The 21,244-nt window shown below is 39.0% G+C and overlaps 1 protein-coding gene across 11 annotated transcripts in view; it reads right to left on the bottom strand.

Moving 5' to 3' along the window:
• The window catches only part of C1GALT1 (core 1 synthase, glycoprotein-N-acetylgalactosamine 3-beta-galactosyltransferase 1), a 120,729-nt gene that overhangs the window by 92,509 nt on the left and 6,976 nt on the right, over window positions 1-21,244 (bottom strand). For 7 of the 11 annotated variants that reach the window (XR_004672351.3, XR_004672352.3, XM_034963681.3 and 4 more), the window contains exon 1: window positions 2,599-2,828. The exons of 1 other annotated variant lie outside the window; for it this stretch is intronic. Coding sequence is in view for 3 of the 10 variants with exons in the window: in XM_034963681.3 (XP_034819572.2) it covers window positions 2,599-2,605 (7 nt within the window). In the remaining 7 variants the exon portion in view is untranslated. Of the gene's footprint in view, window positions 1-2,023; window positions 2,572-2,598; window positions 2,932-21,244 lie in introns of those variants that run through there. 3 more of the 11 variants (XM_055115701.2, XM_003824987.6, XM_055115700.3) reach the window with 2 other exon arrangements.

Below are 21,244 nucleotides of genomic sequence, written 5' to 3'. Positions count from 1 at the left end.
TGTTTTAAATCACCCAGTTTGTCGTATTTTGTTACCGCAGCCCTAGAAAATACAATGACCAAGAATGCAAATAACTATGCCAAGCTGTATTTAATTTCAAATTCTGCCTATTATCCAACATCTAGCCGTTTAAATGTGCTTTAATATACAGGTTTCCCATTCCACAATCTCCCTAATATTGCCTCTCATTGCCCCCAACACGCCCCTTCAATGTGCAAGGCAGCACATACTACAGGTGCTAGATAATTTATTTAGACTTTCCTTTCAGTTTCCCCCACCTTCTTATGTGCTTCCCTAAATCACAAACACCAGTTTCTTTATATATTTTTTTTCTCTCTCTTCCTATTCTCACATATTACAGATTTTGGCATATATATTCCCCTTGGACATTTGAATTAGCTGCAAAATAATTTAAGTACACATTGGAGTTCCTCTCTAACCAGATTTTAAGATAAAAGGCTAACTTCTCATTTTATGGAACAAGTCTCCTTCCCGCTCCCCACCTTTCTGCTTTTAAAAGAATGACTTAATCCCACTGAATTTGAAGTAAAAAGATTTTTGTCATACCTTTCTTTCTGCCTTGCTATAGTTTGTACATCAGCGTCTTTAATCAAATCTTAAGAAATCTTCTAAAAGAAAAGATGGTTGTATTGGGAAGCTTAAACTTTTAAGCCTATCTGAATTTAATTTCAGCATCAAGCTTTCCATTTTCTACTTAAGGTTTATTTATAGCTGCAATGTCACAAAAATTCCAATCAATGATTTTACCACACAAAGACTCTAAATTACCATGGCTTATAATGTTAAACTGCATAATGCAATTTTAATTTTAGCACAAATCAATACACAAATAGTAGCATGTGCCTAGTGACATACTTTTTCATATTTCTATTAGGTAAACAAGAACTCATTATATGTACCCTGAAATAAATTTGTGATACAATTTTAAGAATAACTGGATATTGAATTTACTCAACGTAGTCTAGTCTTAAAAAGCATAATTATGAAAAACTTTAAATAGGAAACACAAAATATTTCTAAAATGCTTAATCCTAAGTAGGAAGATACAAAAAAAAAAAAAAACACATTCCAGGCAAATTTGAGAGGCATTTAGTAGTTCTCCACTAATACTGAAAAATTATTCTCTTTATGAAGAATTTTAAATGTCATACTTTCCTTACTAAGTCATTGTTTCACTTACCATAAGGTGAAGAGTTAACTGTTTGCTAACTTGAAACTTTATATTCACTTAAACTGTACATCTATATGTAAAGACTGGTAGAAAGTATAGTTTACTATATACAATATTTAGAACATACAGCATCATGGGCATTAAGCTCAACTGCCATTTACCTAAGAGGGTGAAAAGCTGTCATCTAAACACCTTCTAAAAACTCGGATTCCAACTTCCCAAACTCACACCAGAATCAAGCAACTTGAAATTATGCGCACTTTTTCCTGGCAGAGCTATGTTCTATGCCCAACTTTTAGTAAGTTAACATATTTCTCTCCCTTACACATTGGCCAATTATTCATTGATTCATTATGGTTCTAAATTTTAACTTTTAAATTCATAATGAAATCAATCCATGGTTAGCACAATAGTTTTCTATCTTAAAAAAGCGTTAAAAGGAAATACAGTAATATGTACAATGGATATAGAGAACTAGGTTAGAAATCTTGAGAATTTTTCCAGGATGTGTGGGTTTTTTGTTGCTGATATTGTTGTTTGCTTTAAATGCGGGGTGGTGGGGGGTGGGGAGACGGTAAGGGCTAGGAAAGAATAAATCCACAGCGCTAAACTATGGTCATCTTTTAAGAGCAAAATTCAAAGCAAATGGACAACTTGTCAACACCTACTAATCCCATCACAATTTGTTGGGGGAAAATGGGGTGCAGAAGCAAAAAAAAAAAAAAATTAATGCCTTTCTTCCTCTTCCATGCCTCGAATGCCCCAACACACACGTATCTGCTTCACTCTGCGGCAGGGAAACTTAAAGAAATAAATCAGCTACAGACAAACCTGATGATCCAAGCTAGACCCAAGCAAGCTCCAGGCACTTCTGGAAGGAGCCCGCTCGCTGGGCGCTCTGGCGGCGCGGCAGCCGAGTGGCTCCCCGGCGAAGGTGCCCAACACCTGGGCGCCCAGTCCGGCGGGACCCACAGGTCTGCGGCGGGGCGGGGAGGGCCCGGGAGGAAGGACTGGGAGGGCCCGGCGGGGCAGGACCGCTAAGTGGTCCGGCCCGGGCGCACTGCGCGCCCCGCCGCGCCGCCAGGCAGCGCGCGAGCAGAAGAGGGGCGCGAGCGGGCACAAGGGAAGGACCCACGACGAAGAGGAGGGTACATGTCCACAAAATTGAGGCCGGGTACGCAGCCGAACGCTGTGGCAGATCGCTAAGGCTCCGGGAGCGGGAAGTCCTCGCGCCTTCCTCAGGAGCCCGGACGACCCCAGCCCGACTTTGACCCCGAGACACCTGTTCCGCCGCGCCCGGGGTTTGGTTCCATCCTCCACGCTTCCCCACCAACCCGCAGAGGGGGGAGGGCGAGGGGAGACGAGACCTTGGACCCGTAGCCTGAGGGCGCCTCCGCCGGCCATACCTGACATCAGCTGCGGCTCCCTCTCGCCCCTCCTGGGGGGCGGAGAGGGGGACGACTTGGGACTGGTGACCTTTGCTTCTCTGGGCAGCCGCAAAAGTGGCTCGTGGCCGCTAGCCGAGGCCGCCCGCTGCCGCCCAGATTATTCCCCGGCAGCGGCAGCACAGCGGCAGCGGCCAAGGCGGGCCCAGCGCGCGCTCCCGCCCGCTCGCTCCGCCCCTCCCCGCAGCGCGTCCAGGCCGTGGCCCGCCTATGGCGCAGCCGCCACCCGGAGTCTCCTGGCGCTGACGTCTCCGCCGCCGCACCAGCCCCAGGGAAGGGCGGAGCGGGAAGGGCGGAGCGGGAGGGGCGGTGGGCGGGGATACGGCGACGTGAGGAAGCGGGGATTGGCTGCCGGGTGCACGCTCCGCCCTAATGCGAAGGGATCTGGGAAGTCGGATCTTGCACGAGCAGTAGATTTTGTTGTATCCCCCTTGCGGCTTGTGTCTGCTACCCTCCACCTTTCTGATCCTGCTGTGAGGTTATGCACTGGCTTCAAGACCTTGAGCGGGACGAAAGCAGGGTAACAATAGGGAGCGAGAAAGGGGATGCTTGAAGGACCTTTGTCTGAGGTACAGGCTCTAACCCTGCAGGACTCTTGTGGCCTGTAGCCTGCTCTTAACCCGTTCATTTGTTTTTGTGTTCTCTCCCCATACTCTCTTTACTCAGTATCTCTCTGGGCTTAATGAAAGGAAGTAATAAGATGAAGTATGCATACGGGTGCTGGGTCATCATGTGAGAACCAGGAAGAGCTGAAAACCGAGATAATGATACCAGAAAGCTTTCTATAGGCACATTTCGTCTTTGGTTCTGTCAGCACTTCGGTTCTGTGGGGCAATGGCCGGAAGAGCTTCTTAGAGGCGTAACAAAACCTATCTCCCCTTTCGCTGGGCTCTGAATAAGGAAGTTGTCTTTGGAATAGGGGGAGGAGACTGCCACCTGTTGAGGCAACCCCACAATAGTCATGAGGTGAGGGTAAGGTTTAGGCTTTACTGGCGTTAACCATTATCTACAAGACCAAGTTCCAGAATAGGAAAGCTACCCTGCTTCCTTTAAATGCCCTATCCAAGCGGTTCTTTAGTACTCTACAGCATGGTTGTTAAAAAGTATGGGCTCTGAAATCAGACTGCCCGGGCTGGCATCTTGGTCCCTCCACCTATTGGCAAGTTACTTAGAATGCCTGAGACAAATAATAATATACATTAGTTATTGTTATTTTTCCTTTAATTTGCTTAGGTTCAGCTGTAGTGTAGTTTCTCAGGACATAGCATCAATATATCCAAAAGAATTGTGAAACATAAAGCACATGTAGTGATTCTAATACAGATGTCTCATTTTTCAGATGAGAAAACTAAGGCCAGAAAGATAAACTGATAGGTCCATGTTAGAAGAGAAGTGCAGCTATCCTGATGTCCAGGTTATTGCTCTTTCCTTGGCTCATGGGTCCAGACTTCTCTGCCTTACATGCTTACGTCCATTCTCTACTCCTCCCCAACTTGTATACAGTTGTTGCTCAGCCTCCTCCCCCTCCACCTTTCCGCAACATCCCTCCACCTTTCCGCGACATCCCTCCACCTTTCCGCGACATCCCTCCACCTTTCCGCGACATCCCTCCACCTTTCCGCGACATCCCTCCTCCTTTCCGCGACATCCCTCCACCTTTCCGCGACATCCCTCCACCTTTCCGCGATATCCTACCACCTTTCCGCGACATCCCTCCACCTTTCCGCGATATCCCTCCACCTTCCCCAACATCCTTCCACCTTTCCGCAATGTCTTGCCATCCATTGTGAAACATGGAAGGAAAACTCTTTCAGGGGTCAGTGTTCCAAATAGAAACCAAAACTCACAACTCCTTATCTCGTTTTAATTTTATTAAAAGTTATAATTAATAAAGAATAACACTTTTTTCCATTGAGCAAAGATTAGAACCCTTTCCTAAGATAAGGTCAGCCACAGCCTTATCCTGGAAAATTACTTGCTAGAAACAATACTGGACCAAATCAGCCCTGCCCCCACCCTGCCTTTCTTTGAAAATAGCTTTTTTTTTTTTTTTTTTTTAAAGAGATATGGTCTTTCTATGTTGCCCAGGCTGGAATGCAGTGGCTATTCACAGGTGTGATCTTGGCACACAACAGCCTCGAATAACTGGGCTGAAGGCTGAAGCAATCTTCCTGCCTTAGCCTCCCCAGTAGTTGGGATTACAGGCACAGGCTGTGGCACCCAGCTAATAACTATTGTTTTATAAAAACAATACATGCTTATGCAAACAAATTTTAAAAATTTAAACAAAAATGCAAAGAAGTTAAAATCTGTCCAAATACTATAATATAGAGATAACCATTTCTTAAATTTTGTGTTACATTCTACTAGGCATCTCTCTAAGAATAAAAGCACATATAGACATATAAATACAATATTTCATAAATTGGATCTTATTATCTGCACAGTGAACAACAGTCATGAATAACATCATTTTTAAAAGTTGCATACTGTCTGTTAAATGGATATACCATCATTTATCCAACCAGTATTCTATTGATTGACATTTATGTTTCCAAGTTTTTACTACCATAAAAAAAGTCTCTGATGAACATTCTTACCCATAGGCTTTTGCACAAGTGTGCAATTATCTCCTTGGACACATTCCTAGAAGTGACATTAATGTCAGCCAATTCTTCGACATTTTCAATTAGAGAATAAAAATTGTGGTTACTTTGAAAAATATACTTTATATGTGGGACTCAAAACTGACCAGATTCTCCCATTTGAAACATACTTGAAACACACATAAACCTCAGTATTGTTGTTTCTCTTGTGTCTAGTGTTTAATAATGCATGTCAAAACTCGTTGGAGTAGGTCGGTAGACATTACTAGTTGTCTAAACCAAAATCCTTTCTTCTTTACTAGTAGAACTCTGATTTCTTCAGGGTGACAATGTGGCCAGTTAAAAATATTCATGCCCCTAGACTTTCATAAGTCATGGCTGGCCATGTGACCATCAATTAAATAAAAGTGAATTTCTGTAGAGGAGACTCAAGGAAAGCTTTATGGAAGAAATATCGCTTTAGCCATTTGATATGCACCCATCCCTTTTTTTTTTTTTTTTGAACCTGAAACAGGGACATGATACTGGAGGTAGAACAGCCATATTTCACCCATAATAACAAAAGCCACACAGACACTATTAATAGTGTAGGACACCAGAGGTGCCTAGGTCCATGGTTGCTTTGGAGGGCCAACTTACCAGCTCTGGACTATCCACTTCTGGATTTGTTGTTAGGTGAGGAAGATTATATCCCTTCTATATAAGATTTTGTTATTGTCTGTTGTAAGTGTCAAATGCAATTCTTAGTTGACATAATAAGATAGGCCAAGTCATCATTTATTTAGCACTATATATAGAATTTTTTAATAGACAGAATGAGGTGAAAATGGTGACAGAAAATGCAAACAAGCTAGCAACAACATTAAAACATTGTCTTTTTTAATAGACTTAGTTTCCCTTTAAATACCTACATTTTACAAATATATTAACACCAGTTTATAATAATTAAGTTAAATTTCGTGTATTAAATTTTATTAACTCATATGGTAGTATTAAAATATGTTCACAAATTATTTGATACTTCTTCCTTCAAAGGGTCAAACTTCATTCCCCTCACCTTGAGTTTGGACTGTATTAAATGACTTGTTCTCATGAATAGAATATAGTGGAAATGATGTAATGTGACTTCTGAGGGGAGACTATAAAACATGCCAGACTTTTTATTCTTTCTCTAGGATTACTTGTTGGGGCCAGGTAGCTGTTATGTCAGAGTCATAAGGTCACTCAGGCAACTTATAAGGAGGCTCACATGGTGAGTAATTAAGGCTTCTAGCCAACAACCGGTGAGGTATTGAGGCCTTCTGACAAGAGCCATGTGAGTGAGCTTGGAAGCAGATCCTCTAACCCTTCAGGCCTTCATATGATTGCATGCATCATGGTCAACATCTTGACTGTAACCTAGAAAGAGACCCTGAGACAGAACCATTCAGCTAAGGTGCTCCTGAATTCCTAGGCCACAGAAACAGTGAGATACTAAATGTTTAAATGATTGTTGTTTTAAGCCACTAAGTTTTGGGATAGTTTGTTATGCAACAATAGGTAACTCATACAGCTGGATATAATAGAGCCTAGCACAATGCCTGGCACACATGCAGGTGTTCAATTATTTGTTGTTTGAATGAATAAATAATTGAATGAAGTATATCTTTTTCACTTTAGTAGGTAGCATACAATGTTAGGATTATCTTTGCTCCCTGACACCTGTATTATCTAAGGGTTTCTTGATCTCTTATAGAGAGATGTAGTGTGAATCTTACTGAGAGCTAAACTTTGCCAGTTGTGGAAGTAACATGGTGAATAGAACAATGGAATCCTTGAAACTTGAATTCTGCCCCCAGTTGTTTTTCCTCAATCAATTTTTTTTAATTTTTTAAAAATTAATGAGTTAACACAAAATTAAACCATGTCTTGAAACCAGACAGCCATCTTGTCTGCCATCTCCAAGCAAATTACAGATTGACTCATAATACAAATTTGCCCAGAGGGCTTGCAATACTATTTCACAAAGTTGGCTGTATTATTTCTCTTCACAAATGACCAGTCTGATGCATAGCATGTTTAGCTACAGATGCCTCTGATGACTCTCTCTGCAACATTTTCATGGCTCGCCAACAGGTCTGTCTACATTTCTCAGGTCTACCAAGGGGGCGGTTCGATTCTGCTTTGATGTAATCTATCCAAAGATCAGAATCTACAGATCTAAATTCTCTCAAAGCCCTCTGTTGCAGAATTCCTGCATTCTTGCTCCTTTTCAAACTGGATCATTTCCTAAAAAAGTCAACTAAAAATGGATGGCTCTCCTGTAAACTTTTAAACACAGCTCCAGCCTTTTTGTAGCCACCACTTTGGTAAGCCCAATCCAGGTACTTATCTTTCAGTGCCCCCAGTTTTATCACTGATTAGCTGGATGACCTGTAGTAAGTCACCTAACCCTTCTGAATCTCAATTTCCCTATCCACTAACTGGGGAAAATTATCCCAATGTACCCCAAAAGGCAGTCAATGAGATTATATGTAAATATGCTTTACATATAAAGCATTAGCATTCTTTTAATTAAATTAGGCTGATGAGGTCTACCTGATGTTTAAGCAATTAAGCATTAAGTATTTTACATGAATACCACGGAGATCTTTCAGGAAGTGACAGCTTATTTACTGATTTTACTGTGTACTGTATAAAATAGTAGCATCATTCATAGCAAGCAGTTTGGATTTAAGAGTATGGCAGAATGGTAGCTTATATGTCAGATCTCATTTTATGAGCCTGTTGAAAATTTATTACTCTTTTAAAAGAATGCATAATTATCACTGGCTCCTTTTTCTTTTTCATGAATTAATTTGTAACTGTGGCTGAGTATATCTGCTCCTCTTTGTTGTGACAGAGGTACTTAAACAAACTTAATAACAAACATATATATAACTGGTTATTTGAGTTTATGAGTTCATCCTAGAGCAAAATTGCACCCAATAGCAAGAAAATAAATGGCAGAAAACATGTCTTTCTCTTTCAGAGGGCAGAACTTAGGGCACACAGGGGAAGGCTTTATATACTGGAACATCAAAGGTAGAGATGAGGCAATTATTAACAATGCACATTTTTGTGGCATGACTAACCTGAGAGGTAAATATGTTAGAATGAGTAAGACAGAGCCTTAGTGTGAGACTCAAGTCCTGATTATGTAGTGGATGAATGGCCTTAAATACAAGGTCCCTAATTTAATTGTATGGTTTTTTCTTGCTTTCAGCTATTCAGCTGTGAGCCCAAATCAGTTGAAACTACTGGCCTAATTAGATATCAGACTGTTTGTTGTTGTGGATGATCCCTGAGTAAGAAAAAGAAGAACTCTAGGGGGAAGAAAGGGACAGAGCTTCTTGCACCTCATTTCCTATGTTAAATTAGGGAGTAAGTGAAAAATGGACACCAGGAAACAAAGATCAGGGAAATCCTTCTGGCAACATTGTGCTTTTAGACAGAGCTTCTCGTCCCCTATTGAAAATACCTGACAATGCCACCCTGTATAACCTAAGAGAACATTTTCTAAACAGTTTTTATTCCTTGTAGCTACATCTTTACAAAATTTACCAAGATTTTGAGACAACTGGAATGGCTGGTGTTGTTTTCTGAATTGACTGACAGAGGAATAGGGTTAAGATGGAGAATAGAGCAGAGGAAGAAATAAAGAAAAAAAGTCTAGGAAATACATTTAACCTCGAGGGAAGAGGACTCAGTGTGACTCACAGCATATTAGCTTGAAAGCAGAGACTGTCACGTGTGCACTGAGGAACTTGTGTCATCTAGAAAAATATTCTCAGCTTACGAGGCTAGAATCCCTGGGGTTACTCTTTGTTCCTCTAGTTCCCTGGAATAAGAATCAGGAGTATTCCTTAATTGTTTTCTCAATTGATGAGAAACAGAAGCAGAAACATTTGTTGTAAGTGAAATAGTTGAAGTTTCTTTAGTTTGAAATCCCAAAGGAGTAAATTATTTATAAATGTATATGTTGCATCTGTTATTGAAAAGAACTAATTGACTTACAAATTGTGTAGCTGCATAATGTGGCATTTTTTTTTTCTTATTTCAAGTTGTATTTCTAAATCTAAAGGTGGGCCTATAGTAGATACCTTTTCTGGTTCCTATTCATCCTCCATTGAGAAGCATCTCCTTCCTCGACCTTTTTCCACAAATTCCCATTTTGCTGAAATGGCTCAGAGAATTTGGGCAAATACTTCATCTATGTTTACTCACTTATTATAATGGATACAGATGAATAGCCAGATAGAAGAGATGTATAATGTAAGGTATGGGAGAAATGGCATGTAGCTTCCATGCTGTCTCCAGGCATACAAACCTCTGGGAACCTCTATGTGTTTGGAAAGCCCCCCAACCCTATCCTTTTGGGGTTTTACAGAGGTAATAAAGGTAAAATGAGGGGATAAAGGTAGGGCCTTTTAGCCAATAGGCCTGGTGCCCTTCTAAGAAGAGGAAGAGTTCTCTCTCCCCATTATGTAAGGACACAGAGAGAAGCCTATCATCTATAAACCAGAAAAAAAAAAGCCCTCAGCAGAAACCAAGTCAGCCAGAATGTGGATCTTGGACTTGCTAGCCTCCAAAAGTGTGAAAAATAAATTTATGTTGTTTAAGCTATTCAGTTTGTGGTATTTTGTTACAGTAGCCCAAGCAGACTAATACAAGGGGCTACCTGAAGGATTGATGCAAGATCCTCTCCGCTGTTTTGCTAACTCAGAACCTAGGGCAGAAAAAGCTGGAAAACACAGCAAACTGAAGTAATAACCCTAGACACCTGGAGGCAGAGATTACAGTTGAAACATGCAATAGACTGCCTAAGGCAAAATCTGGAGAGAGTTTCTTTGGGAAATTAAAATATTCAGAAGCAACCATATATACGTGGGAATTTAGAAAGCCATGCACGTGCCCAGGGCAAAACACTTGCTTAGAAAACACCTGAGAAAACCCTAAGCTTTCATTTTGGGCTGATCCCTTAGCACAGTGCAAGGCTAACTAAGAATTGAAGTAGAGCCCTGGCTTAGAGCCACTTTGCAAAGACTGTGAGAGCTTCTGGCATTCGAGGAAATCTGCCAAAACACTAGCTGAACACAGGCTAAGGGACAGAGTCTTCCGTGACCATATTGACAAGGAATACAGTCTTTGAAATAATAGTTTGAGACAGGCATCAAATAAACTGACTGCTACAGCCTTCAAGAACCAGAAAACAGCAAACCCCCCTAGGAAAGTGAAGAAAATCTAATTTCTAGTTACCACATCATAGGAGCCAAATGTCCACTTTTCAAGCTCACACACAAAAATCACAAAGCATACAAAGAAACAAGAAAGTATGGCTCATTCAAAGGAACAAATAAATGGATAGAAACTGTCCCTGAGGAAGTCCAGACATTGGAATTACTAAACAAAAACTTTAAAACAATTGTCTTAAATATGCTCAAAATGCTAAACATGGAAATGAAAACATTGACAGTGAACTAAAGGAAGCCAGGAAAATGATGTATGAACAAGATGAGAATATCAACAAAGAGATAGTAATTATGAAAAGGAACCAAACAGAAATTCTGAAGCTGAAAAATAAAAATAAAAAAATCTAGGTGGCTTCAGCAACAGAACTGAGCAAGCAGAAGAGTCAGTGAACTTGAAGATAAGACCACTGAAATTATTGAGGCTGAGGAGCAGAAAGGAAAAAGAATGAAGAAATTTTCATTTGTTGTTGGAATGCAAATGGTATAGCTACTTTTTTTTTTCTTTTTTAACTAGAGATGAGTTCTCACTATGTTGCCCAGGCTGGTCTTGAATTCCTGAGCTTGTAATCCTCCCACCTCAGCTTCCCAAAGTGCTAGGATTACAGGCATGGGCCACCACACCTGGTTCAGTGTAGGCATGTTGAAAGGCAGTTTTCTTACAAAACTAAATATACTCTTACTATGCAATCCAGCAGTTGGGCTCGTTGTTATTTACCCAGATCAGGTGAAACTTATGTCCACACAAAAACCTGCATTTGAATGTTTACAGCAGCTTTATTAATAATTGCCAGAACTTGAAAGTAACCAAGATGCGCTTTTATGTACCCTTCAGAATTCCTATGCTGAAGCCTTAACACCTAGTGTGGCTGTATTTGGAGATGGGGTCTCTAAGGAAGTAGTGCAAGTTAAGGGTGGAGCCCTGATCTGGTAAGATTAGTGTTCTCAAGAAGAGATTACCAGAGCACTCTCTCTTTCTGTCTCTCAGCATACACGAGGAAAGGCCGTGTGGGGACATAAAAAAAAAAAAGACGGCTGCCTATAAAGCCAGGAAAAGAACCTTCACCAGAAAGTGAATTTGGCAGCACTGTTTTCATGGATTTCCAGCCTCCAGAACTGTGAGAAAGTAAACTTCTGTTGTTTAAGCCACTCAGTCTATATTATTTTTTTCCTATTTTAAAAAAAATTTGAGATGGAGTCTTGCTCTGGTACCCAGGTTGGAGTGCAGTGGCATGATCTCGGCAGGATCACTGCAACCTCCACCGCCCAGGCTTAAGTGATCCTCCTGTCTCAGCCTCCCGAGTAACAGGGACCAGAGGCATGCACCACCATGCCCAGCTAATTTTTTGTATTTTTTATAGAAATAGGGTTTCAGCATGTTGCGCAGACTGGTCTTCAACTCCTGAGCTTAAGTAATCTGCTGCCTTGGCCTCCCAAAGTGCTGGGATTACAGGCATGAGCCATTGTGCCCAGTCCAGTCTGTACTATTTTGTTATAGCAGACCAAACAGACTAATACAAGGTAAATGGATAAATAAACTGTGGTACACACAGACAATGGAATACTATTCAATGCTAAAAAGACATAAGCTATCAAGCCAAAAAAACACATGGTTGAACCTTGTGTTAATCCATTCTTGCATTGCTATAGAGAAATACCCAAGCCTGGGTAATTTATAAAGAAAAGAGGTTTAACTGGCTCATGGTTCTGCAGTCTTTACAGGAAGCATGATGCTGGCTTCTGCTTGGCTTCCAGGGAATCCTCAGGAAGCTTGCAATCATGGCAGAAGGTGAAGGGAGAGCAAGCACATCACATGGCCAGAGCAGGAACAAGAGAGAGAGGTGGAGGGGTGATGCCACACACTTTTAAATGACCAGATCTCATGTGAACCAGAGCAAGAACTCACTTATTACCAAGGGGATGGCCATTCATGAAGGATCTGCTTCCATGGTCCAAACAGCTCCCACCAGGTCCCACCTCCAACATTGGGGATTACATTTCGACATGAGATTCAGGCAAAGAGAAATATCCAAACCATATCAAACCTTAAGTGCATATTGCTAAGTGAAAGAAGCTAATCTGGAACGGTTGCAGACTGCATGATTCCAATCAGATGAGGGGAAGGAATGATGAATAGGTGGAGCATAGGAGATTTTTATGGCAGGGAAACTATTCTTTATGATACTATAATGGTAGATACATTTCATTATACATTGGTCAAAACTTACAGAATGTATAACACCATGAGTGAACTCTAATGTAAATTATGGACTTTGCTTGATAATGATGTGTCACTGTTGGTTCATTGATAGTAACAAATGTACCACTCTGGTGTGAGATGTTGATAGTGGGGGAGGCTGTATTTGTGTGAGAGTAAGGAATATATGGGAATTCTCTGTAACTCCGCTGCATTTCACTGTAAACCTAAAATGGCATTAAAAATAAAGTCTGTTAATTTTTTTTTTTAGAGTTTACAGAGACAAAGGGACCTGTGCGTCATCATCAAGAGGACCAGCATATGTGTTTTGGGAGTTTTAGATGACAAAGAAAGAGAGGGGCAGAAATAATATTTGAAAAATTATAGCCAGAAACTTCCAAAATTTTATTAAATATAGTAACCTACAAATCCAAGAAACTGAATGAACTCCAAGTTGGATAAACTCAAAAAGACCCACACTTAAGATATTTTAACCAACCCATCAAAAGCCAGAGGTAGAGAGAGAATCTTGAAAGCAGCAAACAAGAAAGAAGTAACTCATCACATATAAGGAATCCTCATTAAAATTAAAGGCCAGTTTCTTATCAGAAAACACGGAAGCCAGAAGACAGTGGAGTGACATATTTAAGTGGGTGAAAGAAAATGAAACCTATTAACTGAAATTTTATATCTAGCAAAACTGTCCTTCAAAATGATGGAAAAGTTAGGATATATTCAGATAAACAAAAGTTGAGTTCAACGTTTCCTTCCAACAAGAAATGCAAAGGAAGTCTTTCAAGTTGAAATGAAAAGACACTAGCCAGCAATTCAAAGCCATGTTAAGAAAATAAAGGCCTACAGTAAAGGTAGGGCAAATATAAGAACAAGTACTATTTAATTTTTGTTTGTAACTCTACCTTTTATTTCTGATAAGATTTAACAAACACATATATAAAAATAATAAATCTCCTGTTGGGGACACAATGTTAAAGATGTAAAAAGACATTAACAATATAAAGGGGGAAGATAAAGATGTATAGTAGTATAGTTTTTAAATGTTTTTGAAGTTAAGTTGGTATCAATGCAAAATATATTGCCTTAAATTTAGGGCATTAAATGTAATTGCTATGGTAACCACAAAGAAAATATCTAAAAGATATATACAAAAGGAAATGAGAAGCAAATCAAAATGGTTCACTACAAAAAAATCAACTAAACATAAAAGAAGGCAATAATGGAGAAAATAAGAGAGGAAAAAAGTATGACATACAGAAAACAAGTATCAAAATGGCAGAAATACTTCATTATGAGTAATCATTTTAAATATAAATGGATTAAACTATTCACTCAAAGGCAGAGATTGGCAGAATGGATAAATGCTGTCTGTAAGAGATTCACCTTAGATTTAACGACACAAATGGGTAGAAAGTGAAAGAATGGAAAAGATATTACATCCAAATAGTAACCAAAAGAGAGCCAAGGAGGCTATACTAATATTAGGCAAAAAACCTCAAGTCAAAATCTGTTGTAATGACAAAGAAGGACATTATATATTGATATATAGATAAATATATATATCATCAAAAAGTTATCATAATTATAAACATACATGCACCAAACAACAGAGACCCAAAATGTTTCAAGCAAATTTTGACAGAATTAAAGGCAGATAAATAGTTGTACAATAATAGTTGGAGACTCCAATACTTACTTTCAAAAATGAATAGAATATCTAGACAGAAGATAAGTCACAAAATAAAAGATTTGAATAAGCCAACTAGACCTAACATGTGTATATAGAACATTTTACCCAATGACAGCAGAATACATATTTTTCTCAAGGGCACATGGAAGATTCTTTAGGATAGATGATATGTTAAGCCACAAAACAAGTGAATAAATTTTAAAAAGTTGAAATCATACACAGTATCTTTTCTGACCAAGTAGAATGAAGCTACAAATCAAAATCAAAGGAGAACTGCAAAATCTACAAATATATGGAAATTAAACTACACACTACCAAATGCTCATTGGTCAAAGAAGAAACTACAATAAAAATTAGAAAATAATGAAAATGAAAACACACATATTAAAACATAAGATGTTTTTGTTTGTTTGCTTGGAGACGGACTCCTGCTCTGTCACCCAGGCTGGAGTGCAGTGGCATGATCTTGGCTCACTGCAACCTCTGCCTCCTGGGTTCAAGTGATTCTCTTCCTCAGCCTCCTGAGTAAGTGGGATCACAGATGCCTGCCACCATGCCTGGCTAATTTTCATATTTTTAGTAGAGATGGGGTTTCACCATGTTGGCCAGGCTGGTCTCAAACTCCTGACCTCAGGTGATCTGCCCGCCTCGGCCTCCCAAAGTGCTGGGATTACAGGCATGAGCCACTATGCCCAGCCTAACATAAGATGTTTAATAATGAAAACTAAAACACATATATTAAAATGTCAGATGCAGCAAAAACAGTGCTCAGAGGCAAACTTATAACTATAAATTCCTACATTAAAAAAGACAAAAGATAACCAATGGCCTAACTTTATCCCTTGAGAAACTAGAAAAGGAAGAGCAAACCAAACCCAAAACTAGACAATGGAAGGAAAGAAAGATTAGAGCAGAGATCAATAAAACAGAATAAACAATAGAGAGAATCAGTAAAACCAAAATTTGGCTCTGTAAAAAAAGTGATCAAATTGACAAACCTTTAGCTAAACTGACAAAAGAAAAAAGAAAGACACAAATGATTAAAATTTAAAATGAGAATAGGGGCATTACTGCCAGCTCTGGATAATCTAGATGAAATGGATAAACACACAAATTAACTAAACTTACTCAAGATGAAATAGAAAATTTCACTAGACCTACAACAAGGCCAGAGATTGAACCAGTGATCAAAAACCTCCCAACAAAGAAAAGTCCAGGACCAGATAGCTTCACTGGTGAACTTTGCCAAATATTTCAAGAAGAATTAACACCAATTCTTCTCAAACTCTTTGAGAAAATAGAAGAGGAAAGAACACTTTCTAACTTTTTCTGTGAGATCAGCATTACCCTGATACCAAAGCCAGATAAAGACATCACAAAAAAGTGCACACCAATATCCCTTCTGAATATTGAAGCAAAAATCTTCAACAAAGCACTAGCAAACTGAATCCAACAACATACTTAAAAGACAAACAACATGATTTAAAAATGGACAAAAGACTTGCATAGACACTTCTCAAAAAAATGTACAAATGGCTAATAAGCACATGAAAAGATGTTCAACATCCTTAGTTATTAGGGTAATGCAAATCAAAACAACAATGACGTACCATTTCACACTTACTAGGATAGCTGTAAGATTAAGAAAAAACAAAACAAAATATCCAAACAGAAAATAACAAGTGTTGACAAGGATGTGGAGAAATTGGAACATTTGCACATTACCGGTGGGAATGTAAAATGGTGCAACCACTGTGGAAACCGGCATGGCAGTTTTTCAAAAGGCTAACCATAAAATGACCATACAACCCAGCAGTTTGGCTCTGAGATATACACCCCAAAAAACTGAAAACAGAGACTCAAGAGATATTTGTACATGAACGTTGGTTGTGACCTTCTTCATAATAGCCAAAAGGTGGAAACAACCCAAGTGTTCATCAACCAAGAAATGGATAAACAAAATATTTTATACACATACAGTGGGATATTATTCAGCCATGAAAAAAATCAAGTTTTGATATATGCTACTACATGGATGAGCCTTGAAAACATTATACTAAGTGAAATAAGCCAGAGAAATGACAAAGTATTGTATAATTCCACTTATATGAAATATCTAGAAGAGGCAAATTTATAGAGACAGAAAATAGGTAAAAGGTGGAGGGGATGAGGGAGTGTTATTGCTTAATGGTTATTGAATTTGTTTTGGGTGCTGGAAAAGCTTCGTTAACAGATAGTGGTGGTGTTTGCACAATAGCATGTATGCAATTAATGCCACTGAACTGTACCCTTAAAATGGTTAAAATGTCATACTTTGTGTTGTGAATATGTTATCATAATAAAAAAAGATGATTCTGTGTATATTTTTAAATTACAGTGTTTGCTGAAGACAGGAATAATGTTGGCAGAAAAGGCAAATGTATTGCTTCCTTTTTTAGAGACTTTAATTATTTGTAGGTAGACAATATTCTTACAGGTAATTAAAGTATGCTTAGTTGTCTTTTTAAAAATACCACATTTTAGTTCATTTGAAAAGGAACTGAGTAATCTTGATAGATTATCATACACCTAGTTGATGAAATATTTTGTAACCGCGAAAATGGTAACTGTTAAGAGTTATCATTAACAGGAAAAATAGGAGAAGATTGCTGGAAGTAATCTCTCTGCTATACCTATTAGGTTTGTTGTCTCAGCTGGGGCCTGACGGCTTTCCTTTTACTTTTCCAATTGGTTCTCTTTCCCATTTCCCATGAAAGTTACTTGAATCAATATTCACACTCCTTTATTTGCTTCACGTTTATTCTCACCAGGTGGTATTTTTTAAGATAATATACCTCAACTCCTTCTCTTCTACCTGCAAACTTCCCTCAGTAGCAGCTTCTGAAGTGTTGTCTCCTCCTGCTCTAGGCTGGCCTTCCAGCCCTACTCTGCTTTGGAGACCAGCCCCTCCCTCCTCTTCAGCACTTGCCTCAGCAACTAACCTGCATCTTTTCTAAATTTCCAATTTCTGATACGCCCCTGACTTCTATATCCCATTACCTTACCACCCTCTACAACTGCTGCACACTTCTTTCCTTGGCATTATCACTAGGTTTTTTGAAACAGCAGTCTGCATTCACCATCTCTACTTACCTATTCATGAATTTGTTCATTCCCTTGTGAAATGTGGAGAACATGCTTCTTTATAGATGGCATCAGAATTTCTCTAAGAAAGAAAAGTGTCTTTCTTTGAAAGAAAATTTAAAACCTTGAAAAAAATGGAGTAGAAGGTAAGAGTCTTAGGATTCCATAAGGCCGATGCTAACCAAGCCTTCAGAGACAAGGACTCAGCTGCTCATTCTGGGTCTAGGAGAATGTTTTTGCGGCTTCATAGGAGTAGGGAAAGGGAGGGTGAGAAAAGAGGAGGAAGAACAGTCTCAGGAGAATAAGGGTCTGGGCGCTGTGAGAAGAGGCCTGGGGGTAGTAGGCCAAGGAAAGAGCTGTAGTATCAGGGGGTCCAAATTTTGGTGAATTGGAATGTCCAAGGACAATCTTATAAGATGTCAGCATACCACAGATTCTGCTTGAAAAGACCCTCTCAATGATTATCACTTGGAGAAAAAAAAAATGAACAACAAAAAAAACTTACATAATTCCATGAAATGGCATCTTGATTGGACATATTAAAGATGTATTACTCTTAACAGTATTCTTTAGAAAATAAACATGGGAGATTTATCATTGTTTATATATTTTATAAATTTACATATGGTTTAAATATGTGATGTGTGATGTGCAGTATAACATTTTTAATACATAACGTATAACATTCTTAATACACTATTTTATCCAGGAAAGCAAATGCTTCATAAAGAGTAAGTCAGTTAATCTCAATGAATGCTGTTCTCCCAATATTATGTCTAGTTTGGATTGCCATTCAGGGCAAACTCCTGAGAAACAGGACCTGTTGCTCTCAATTTATCTGTACACTGCATAAGCAATTTCATTGCTGTTTAGCCAGTAGGGATCTGAAAAAGGAGCAGAGATAGAATCTGAAGGAGTATAGGTAAAGAATATGCAGCTGGACTACTGGTCTCCTCCCTGGCCCAGAGTGACTTTTCCAGACCCTGGGGTAATACAGAGGAGCATTTATGTGGAATACTCTGAGCCTGGTGTCCAATCAGGGGATGCCCTCCTCAGCTCAAATCATACAATTTGTCATGGCTTAGCACAGTTTAGTGGAAAGATCTTGGTCTTTGGAGTAAGACTGATGTGTATGAATTCCAGCTGTAAATAAAAAGGACTAACATGATTAGTTAAAGTGGAGAAAGCTCTAAGAAGGAAGAACTCAGTCTAGGACTCCTTGTATCACTACTGCTGCATGCTTACTATTGTATTACACAGTGTGCTAAGCACTTGCCTTACTGATTTAATGTTTACACCAACCCTCTGTGGTAGGCATTAGCAACTCCATTTAACTGATTTTTTTAAAATGTAGTCTTAGAGATTAAGCATTTTGTAAATAGTATAATACGGATTTCAACCCGGTTGTTTTTAACTGCTTTATTGAGGTATAATTGACATTCAATAAGTATACATAAAGTGTATAATTTGATGTTGTGACATATGTATACACCCATGAAACTATCACCGCAGTCAAGATAATGAATGTATCTATCACCTCCAAAAGTTTCCTCCTGCCACTTCCCACCCTGCCCCATCTCCAAGCAACCACTGATCTGCTTTCTGTCAATAGAGATTAGTTTGCATTTTCTAGAGTTATAAAAATGATATCATACATTATGTGCTTTTTCATATCTGGTTTTATTCACTGGCATTGTTACTTTGAAATTAAACCATATTGTTATGTTTATCGATAGTTTATTACTTTTTATTGTTCAGTAATATTCTATTATAAGAATATACCACAATTTTTGTATTCATTCAAATACTGAAGGACATTTAATCCAATTGTTTCTCACCCTAAACCTGTGCTACACTCTCTTCCCAGTTCCATCACTTATTGTGTGGGCTTAGGAAACCTAATTATTCTCCCTGAGTCTTAGTTTTTCTCATGATAAAATGGCAGTAATGTACCTTTTTTTCACATGGTTGTTATCAGTAAATGAGAGAACGTGAACACGCCTAGTACAGGTGTCCCTTATCTCAAGTGCCTGGGACCAGAAGTATTTTGGACTTCAGAGTTTTTGAACTTTTGGAATATTTGCATATACATAATGAAATATCTCTGGGATGGGACCCAAGTCTAAACATGAAATGTATGTTTCATATACACCTTATACACATAACCTGATGGTAATTTTATACAATATTTTCAAAAATGTTGTGCATGAAATGAGTTTTTCTATTTTGACTGTGACTCATCACATAACATTAGGTGTGGAATTTTCCACTCGTAGCATCATGTTGATGCTCAAAAAGCTTTGGATTTTAGACCATTTCAGATTCTGGGTTTTTGGATTACAGATGCTCAACTGGTACCATGTGATCATAAATGGGTGCTTACAACTATTCATTTTTTTTCCTCCTGAAAGGGAACATATTGGAGAAGGAAATGAGAAAAGATATAGCAGTACATGTCTTTCTGGACTCTTTCTTCCTGTCTTGAAAGCTTTGAATTCTTGCATCTAGAGCTTCCTACACTGAAACGTCCTCTTAATCTTTCTCACTTTGATTTCTCCTACACCTGTCTCATCTGCACCCCATGGATATGATGTTTGTCTTTTCTCTCTAATCCAAATATGGACACAGTTTTTTTCTTATTCCCTTAGCATAACTGAAATAGAGTGATGCATTCACGAAAATTAAAGGATAAATTAAATGGGCATAATTATGTAAAATGAAGCAATGGAAAAATAGTCAAGGCTCCTAGATGCGTGCTTTATTCCACATAATCCCACCACAGTGAGTAAAGGGGCTTTATTTAGTTCCATATCTGCTTGCACAAGGATCACCATCTTCTAACACAGATGGGTGGGCACAACCTGGCCTGAGCTCCTTCCTAACCTGCCTTCTGTCTTTCAGTTATCTGGCCATCTTCTCTTCCTGGCTACTGAGGTTTCCAGTTCTGTTCACATAAAAATGCCAGACCAACCTTTTATTCTAAATTCAAACTTCTCAGGCACTGTTTGGTCCTTCTCTGAGGCTTTCAAATCTAAAAGAAACACATAAATGAATAAAGTTGACAGGCAAGGTTAATCTTTACTAGGGTTTCTAGGGCATTTTACTCACCCTACACATCTGAAATAATACAAAATAATATTTACATGCAATCAAAGGCAGCAAACCCAAGGTGAACACTGTGATGCTTTGCCCTGTTCCTCCTTTAGGACAGAAAGATTTATTTCCACAACTATTGGGAGTGCTGCCAGCAGATGACCTTCAGCTTACAGCCCTCTCAGGGAACTGCCTCAGGTGCAAACAACTTAAAGCCATGCCCCCTCAGGCACCCACATCCAATGACTGATCAACATAGGGGTATTAAAAATAGAGCTTTCCTTCCCTGACCTGTGATACTCTTTAGGGCCATTCCACCTTCAGAGTTCCTCATCGGGTTGACTGAGGACTTTAAGACTATATCACAGCTCAACTTTTCCCACTGTCCAATCCTGCTTCTGTCTCTTTCCATGCACATGTGCTGATCTTAAAAGTCTTCCCTAATAAACTTTCTACATGCTGATCTCCATTTCAGAGTCTGTTTTCTGGAAAACCCAGCCTATGGCAAAATGTAAAGCAAGAGGAGAGCTGTATCCCAATCCTCCTGAAATCCAAGCTCCTTTTTAGGTATCTCAGATCAATAGGTTATAGAATTTGACTTACTTCTGCTTACTTA

The sequence above is a fragment of the Pan paniscus genome, chromosome 6, assembly GCF_029289425.2.
Source record: "Pan paniscus chromosome 6, NHGRI_mPanPan1-v2.0_pri, whole genome shotgun sequence".
Lineage (NCBI taxonomy): Eukaryota > Metazoa > Chordata > Mammalia > Primates > Hominidae > Pan > Pan paniscus.
The sequence above is the reverse complement of the archived record's forward strand: the minus strand, read 5'-3'. Positions and strand labels throughout refer to the sequence as shown.